The sequence below is a fragment of the Nelusetta ayraudi genome, unplaced genomic scaffold (assembly GCF_046127955.1).
Source record: "Nelusetta ayraudi isolate G7.1 ecotype Tasmania unplaced genomic scaffold, CSIRO-AGI_Nayr_v1 ptg000063l, whole genome shotgun sequence".
Taxonomy (NCBI): domain Eukaryota; kingdom Metazoa; phylum Chordata; class Actinopteri; order Tetraodontiformes; family Monacanthidae; genus Nelusetta; species Nelusetta ayraudi.
The window spans coordinates 832552-839468 of record NW_027466113.1 but is presented as its reverse complement, the minus strand read 5'-3'; the positions used below and the strand labels follow the sequence as shown (position 1 = coordinate 839468).

The following is a 6917-nucleotide window of genomic DNA, read 5'->3' as shown; positions in this document are numbered from 1 at the left end:
CGATTAAAAGTAAGAAGAAAAAGAAGAAGAAGGAATCGGAAAACAACCTCCACCGACCTTCCTTTCATTCCTGTAATCCGTCTGCGTAGGGTGTGCTCCGGAGCTAGTCTCGGCACACATTTTATTATTATGAAACAAACCAAAAGCTAGATAGCACACGCAGACATATTTTTATAAGAAAAAAATAAAAATCGGTGAAGCAGGATTTGATTTGCCAACCCAAGCAACGCAAAGAAGAAGTTAACTTCGAAAACGGAGGACGGGCGGAACGATCGCGAGCAGAGCAATTAGCGGCATTGTTGAAAGCGTGGGTGATCGTCGTGAACCAGGCTTATCGCTAAAACACTTTATTTATCATTTAAAACGCGTTGTCATTCCGAGCATCTTAGTAAGTAAGATTGCTTCCTCCGAATTCTATCAGTGGAATCGGTTGAAAATTGAGTTAAGAAGGAAAAACTTTAATGTCTGAGCTGCATTGGTAAGGCCACGTTCCGACATTTTGCTAATCGAGCTAACTAGCCCACGTTGCTAAGCTCGCATTTTAAGTTTGTGCTCCTGAATCGTGAAACCTTCATCGAGACGAATTTACAGTCGAATGCCGACAGCGGTTATCCTTTGCCTTTAAGACAATACGCAATAGTTATCGTTTATCTCCTTTTTTTTTCGGAATACTCGCTTAAGTCAGCATGAACCCTAGCGCGCCAAGCTACCCGATGGCTTCCCTCTATGTGGGGGACCTGCACCCAGACGTGACCGAGGCCATGCTCTACGAGAAATTCAGCCCAGCCGGGCCCATCCTGTCCATCAGAGTATGCAGAGACATGATCACCCGTCGGTCTTTGGGTTATGCCTATGTCAACTTCCAACAGCCAGCTGACGGTAAGTTAACTGCAAGCGGACTAACGCATGCTAAGCTAACACGAGCATCGAGTCGCCATGTGACTCCATTTTGAACGTGTATCAATGTGAAACCTGTCACGTCCCTCGCTAAACTGTCTTTTTTATTATTTAAATGGGATTGTTCGTATTTTTTGTTAGGTATTGAACTCCTAATGGGACTCTGTGATAAAACTACTCGTGTTGTGTTGTAGCTGAGCGAGCCCTGGACACGATGAACTTCGACGTGATTAAAGGCAGACCTCTTCGTATCATGTGGTCGCAACGTGACCCTTCCCTCCGAAAGAGCGGCGTTGGCAACATTTTTATCAAGAATCTGGACAAGTCCATTGATAACAAGGCTCTCTATGACACATTTTCTGCCTTCGGAAACATCCTGTCCTGCAAGGTAAGGGCGGCAACATCCGTTTTGCGTGTGCGCTAGCTCCCTCAGTGGACGGCGCCACATTGCATGACTAAATATTGCACCACGTTTGGAGTCTCTTGTCTGTCTTTTGCATGGTTTGCCAAGTGTTTTTTGACGTGCTCAATCTCCTCCCTTTAAAGGTGGTTTGTGATGAAAATGGCTCAAAGGGTTACGGCTTTGTGCACTTTGAGACCCACGAGGCTGCTGAGCGGGCCATTGAGAAAATGAATGGCATGTTGCTAAATGACCGAAAAGTGTAAGTGGGAGCACAGTTACACTCTTGACAAAATAACTCTGGGGAAAGGGATTTTATTTTTTACATATTACGTTTTGTACATATACGTGTATTTGTCTATATTTATATTGGGTTTGTTTTATTGCACCGTGACAGCATATTGATCTGCTAATAAAAAGTTGATTTTGCCTTTACATGTATGATCTGATAAGTGTGTACAAATTACACAATTTTTTGCAACTAACCAAAGGATCTAACTCTAATATATCAATATGAATCGCATGAGATATTCTGTAACTAATGCAGTGCATAACTGACGTTATTTTCCCAGTTTGAAGTTGTTAACCAGCACATGATTGTAAAACTTACTTTCCTGTTGTCACATTGCACACTGTATTATACCAATATACACATATTTACAAACGGTGAATCGAAACATCAAGTTAAATTCCGCATCTGAACTGTCACCCGTAAATGGTATTGATGTTAACAACACAGAGTTTTAACAAGTTCAGTTTTGTACCAGACCAAGAAATGGATGGTTGAAAAATGAAATTCTTCAACTATATTTGGTCTCATCCCTTTTTTTTTCTCACGTGGATTTTGCCAACAGGTTCGTTGGCCGCTTCAAGTCACGCAAAGAGAGAGAGGCTGAGCTCGGGGCTCGTGCCAGGGAATTCACCAATGTTTACATCAAGAACTTTGGAGAAGACATGGATGATGAAAAGCTGAAGGAGTTGTTTGGAAAATATGGTAATATTTCTCACCATGGCGCCGCAATGCAGCTCGGAATGTTCCTGTGTGCACTGTGCTCTGTTAATCAGCTGTTGTTTTGTAGGACCGGCACTCAGCATCCGGGTCATGACAGACGAGAGTGGCAAATCCAAAGGATTTGGCTTTGTCAGTTTCGAGAGACACGAAGATGCACAAAAGGTAGGGAGCTGTTTTCAAATTGCTGGGAATGTTCCCGCTTTCTCTAAACAAAATGTCTGTCGTAGGAGGAACTATTCCTCACTGTGCTTGAAATTCCTCAACAACGTTCACTACTAATCAGTGACTTTTCGCTGCAGGCCGTAGACGACATGAATGGTAAAGAAATGAATGGCAGGCAGGTGTACGTTGGCCGCGCGCAGAAGAAAGGGGAGCGCCAGAACGAACTCAAGCGCAAATTTGAACAGATGAAACAGGATCGTATGACCAGATACCAGGTGAGTTTGCCCATCTGGGTTCATTGCACGTGTTCAACAGGAAGAAGGTCTTTGGGGCAGCTCTCACTTATGACACATTAAGACGTCGTGTCTCCTGAACCTTTGTTAGACCAGGCCCCGCGTTCTAATTCGAACCAACCAACGACATGTTGCGGTAGTTAGGATATCGAGGGCTACTATTGATGCCGGTGGCAAACTTAGCCACACTGCCTCTGCCTGGGGGTGAGCCACTATGTGCTGCAGTCTTAACTAAACTCGTTCCGAAGCCAGTCAGCAACTGAGACTTGTCCTTGAGAAAATCTGTCAGTTAAAAGTAACTCGTTCTAGGTATATTATGACCATCACAGTATCTACAAGTGAATTGCTCTTTCCTTCCACTACACTGTTATAATGATATTGACGACCCGTGTAAAAAAATGTTCAATTAATTGTGACAAGTTTAGCATCCCTAAGGCAAATGCTATCCAGTGAACAGCTGCTTCTGTAGCATTGAGGCTTTGGCATCAACTCCTTGAAGATGCTGTTTTTTGTAGTTTTTCTTCCCAGAGCATTATATATAGAGAAGTTGTTTTTAACGTCATTTGTCCTGCCCTTTTATCTATAAAGGAAATCAGCTGGTTGTGTAACCGTCAAAAAGAGAGAACTGATGCTGCAAGATGTGTATAAAGTAGATTTGAAACCCAGACAAGCTTGTCAGGTGCGTTTGCAATCTTCAATGCAGATGGAATGTTTGTTCCCGGATCTTAAACGTCTCCATCGTGGCATCAGCTTTGGCAGAACCAGTTTTCTTTCAACAAACTCTTCAGTCAGCCCTCTTATTTTACTTCTGTTGCGCAAAGCAGGTTTATGTACGTGTGGAGTTGGAGTTTGGCTTTTTTTTTCTTTCTTTTTTAAAGTCTATTTTCTCCCCTCTCCACAGGGTGTCAATCTGTATGTCAAAAACCTTGATGATGGTCTGGATGACGAGCGGCTTCGTAAAGAATTTGCTCCATTTGGAACCATAACAAGTGCAAAGGTAAAAAAAAAACAAAAACAAATGAGTCACTGAGATAAAATATTTCTATTGGAGATTGTCCGACTGTCTTGCCAAGAATTTCAACAAAAGTTGCCGGAGCGAACGCTGAATGGGTTTCGTCTCACGCAGGTGATGATGGAGGGCGGCCGCAGCAAAGGCTTCGGCTTTGTGTGCTTCTCGTCTCCGGAGGAGGCCACCAAAGCTGTGACTGAAATGAATGGCCGCATTGTTGCCACCAAGCCCCTGTACGTGGCCCTGGCCCAGCGCAAGGAGGAGCGCCAGGCCCACCTCACCAACCAGTACATGCAGAGGATGGCCACCGTGCGCGCTGTGCCCAACCCCGTCCTCAACCCGTACACACCCGCCCCACCATCTGGCTACTTCATGGCGGCCATTCCTCAGGTGAGAGCGGAGGTCGCGGCGAAGCACGCTCGGGTTTTAATGGTCTGTTGTAGTTCGCCGTTGTACACGTTTGGCTCGGAGAGAAAGCAACATGAGGTTTTCTCTGTAATCCTGCAAGTACGCAAGTTCAGCGACCCGTTTCAAGACTGCTAACGCCGTCTTCCTTCTTCTCAGGCCCAGAACCGTGCATACTATTCTGCCAATCAGCTTGCTCAGCTCCGCCCCAGCCCGCGCTGGGCCACCCAAGGCGTGCGTCCTCAACGTATGTATCACAGTTTTACATATGATGATCTACACTACCAGTCAAAAGTTTGGACACACCTTCTCATGCAAATTTTTTTTAATCTTTACAACTTACTACACTGCAGATAGATACTGAAGACATCAAATATATTAGCAAGATATATGGAATTATGCAGCAATGAAACACATTAAATAACTGTCAATATGTTTTTTTTATGAAAGGTGGCGAATTTAAAGAATTTAAATATAAAACACGTTTGAGTTATTTTGTACTTTCATTGTTGCCTATATAATTCTATGTGTGTTCTTATGTATTTTTGATGCCTTCAGTGAGAAAGTGCAATGTCAATGTCATGAGAATGAAAGAAAAGACATTGAATTCATAGGTTGTGTCCAAACTTTTGATGGTGTATATTATGGAATTCTGTGTTTTCTTGCTGTTGTTTTTGCTCATTTGATTGAGTCTGAGCTTGACAATGTCCCTTACACCACCTTTTCAGACTTTCAAAATATGCCCAACACCATGCGCCCGTCAGCTCCCCGCCCACAGACGTTCAACACCATCCGTCCCACGGCTACGCCAAACACCCAGGTCCCGCGCATGATGGCCTCCCAGCGTATGCGTAAGTGTTTTTCGCCTTGCGACCGACGTAGCGCGCACTTTGTCTTTCTCCTCCCTACTGACACAACTGTTTTATACTTGATTTTTTATTTATTTATTTTTAATTAAATTTCCTCACCTCAGCAACCCAGGCCCTCGGCCAGCGCCCCACTGGAGCTTCAGCCACCACGGCCCCAGTGCGCACCATGCCCCAGTACAAGTACGCTGCCGGCGTGCGCAACCCCCAGCAGCACATGGCGTCTCAGCCACAGGTCCCCATGCAGCAGGTAACTAATCTGTCGGCTTTGAACTCCCCAATTTAAAAAAAATAATAATAATTGATGATTGAAACAGTTTAGTATATGAGTAAATCATAGAATGCTGAAGTATGAAGGTTTGTACCTTTTGGGCCGCTTACAGACTCTCACCCCAATTTGTTTCCCCCTTTTTCAGCCTGCTGTCCATGTCCAAGGACAGGAACCTCTGACTGCATCCATGCTGGCCGCTGCCCCTCCTCAGGAACAGAAGCAGATGCTGGGTTAGTATCCCTCGTCTGATTTTTATTACATGGCGTTTCTAGTGTCTCTCAAACGGCTCATTTTGTCCTCGAGAGATGCCTTCCAAACGTCAACTCGGTCTTTGCTGTCGTGCTTTCCAGGTGAGCGTCTGTTCCCCCTGATCCAGAGCATGCACCCCAGCCTGGCTGGCAAGATCACAGGCATGCTGCTGGAGATCGACAACTCGGAGCTTCTGCACATGCTGGAGTCGCCCGAGTCCCTGCGCTCAAAGGTCAGTTGGATGATCGGTGGTTAATTTGTCAACAGGGGGTGGCCGAAGCATTTGTTGTTTTTCATGCACGCTTGGCGTCTACTTGACTTAATGTTTTTGTTTTCCAGGTGGATGAGGCTGTTGCTGTACTTCAGGCCCACCAGGCCAAAGAAGCTGCTCAGAAGTCCACCACCCCTGCTGGTGTTCCCAGTGTCTAAGGCGAGTGTTCGTCAGCAATGCTTTATTTTGTCATCAGTCGTCGTTCAAATCTGTGAGACGACGCATAAACATTTCTTTTGTTTCTTTTACAGATTGAGCATTTTGAAACCTGCTTCACCGATGGAAAAAGAGAAAAAAAAATTAAACATTGAAAAACCTAAAACTCTGAAAACATTGCAAAATGATAAATCGTTTCTTAAAAAAAACAAAGTAAGCAATTGACCCTGCCAGGTCTAGGTATGGTTTGACTAGACCTTGTTCATAATAAAAAAAAAAAAAATTTGTTGAAAAAAAAAAGCAAAATTGAAAAATTGAGATTATAAATTTGAATGCATTCCTCTGTTTTATGTAATTTTACTGTGTCAATGCTCAGAATATCAGCCATGAATGTGGAGGTGATAGCTGAGCATTGAGAGGTGATTTGTATTGTTGGCTGGCTGTAATAAACTCTCATTCAAAATGAGTATCTCTTCATTTCTTAATCCCTGGGGCATTACAATATATTTTATTTCCACTATATGTGCAGTTTTTTGCTGCCTCTTGAAAGGGGTCCCATTACAAATCATATTTTATTTAGTTATTTTAACATGTCATTTTGCATTACTGGCATGCTATATAACACGTATGCAAAAAAGGTTAGCTTGCACATTTGACTGACTCAGCTGTTCAGATTTTACTTGATTTTCTAGGTCACAAGTTCAGCTGATTATCATACTAACATCTCTGCACACGTGGCCAAGGCATCACTGCATTATTTTAACAAGTAGCTGTAGCACTAGCAGTGAGTGGCTGGTAAATTCAAAGGGAGTGAGCCACAGGTGCAGCAGGTAGAGGAGGGGGACATTTGTACCAAACAAATCTTTGTTGTAGTAGACTCCCACTGGGTGGCGCTGTCACTTTGTACATCAGTAATGGATTGACCT

General features: G+C 43.8%; 1 protein-coding gene across 2 annotated transcripts; it reads left to right on the top strand.

Annotated features, from left to right (window-relative positions):
- On the top strand, nt 1–6455 carry LOC142898361 (polyadenylate-binding protein 1A). 2 transcript variants are annotated; one of them, XM_076041294.1, is made up of 15 exons: nt 1–879; nt 1092–1285; nt 1444–1559; nt 2152–2291; nt 2374–2471; nt 2609–2746; nt 3666–3761; nt 3891–4163; nt 4338–4425; nt 4907–5029; nt 5152–5294; nt 5461–5545; nt 5666–5796; nt 5904–5994; nt 6087–6455. In XM_076041294.1, exons 1-14 carry the CDS (start codon nt 687–689, stop codon nt 5991–5993), a joined length of 1908 nt encoding a protein of 635 aa, XP_075897409.1. In that variant the 5' UTR covers nt 1–686; the 3' UTR covers nt 5994; nt 6087–6455. The 2 variants fall into 2 exon arrangements, with proteins under 2 accessions (XP_075897409.1, XP_075897411.1); XM_076041296.1 differs by having other exon boundaries at nt 6–879; nt 2377–2471.
- The last annotated feature ends 462 nt before the right edge of the window (nt 6456–6917 follow it).

What these genes read in the sequence shown, in the direction of transcription:
- LOC142898361 (XM_076041294.1), top strand. Translation starts at nt 687, where the DNA reads ATGAACCCTAGCGCGCCAAGCTACCCGATGGCTTCCCTCTATGTGGGG. An exon ending in GAAACATCCTGTCCTGCAAG is followed by an intron (nt 1,286 to 1,443) that starts GTAAGGGCGGCA and finishes CTCCCTTTAAAG; the next exon opens with GTGGTTTGTGATGAAAATGG. An exon ending in GATGGCCTCCCAGCGTATGC is followed by an intron (nt 5,030 to 5,151) that starts GTAAGTGTTTTT and finishes TCCTCACCTCAG; the next exon opens with CAACCCAGGCCCTCGGCCAG.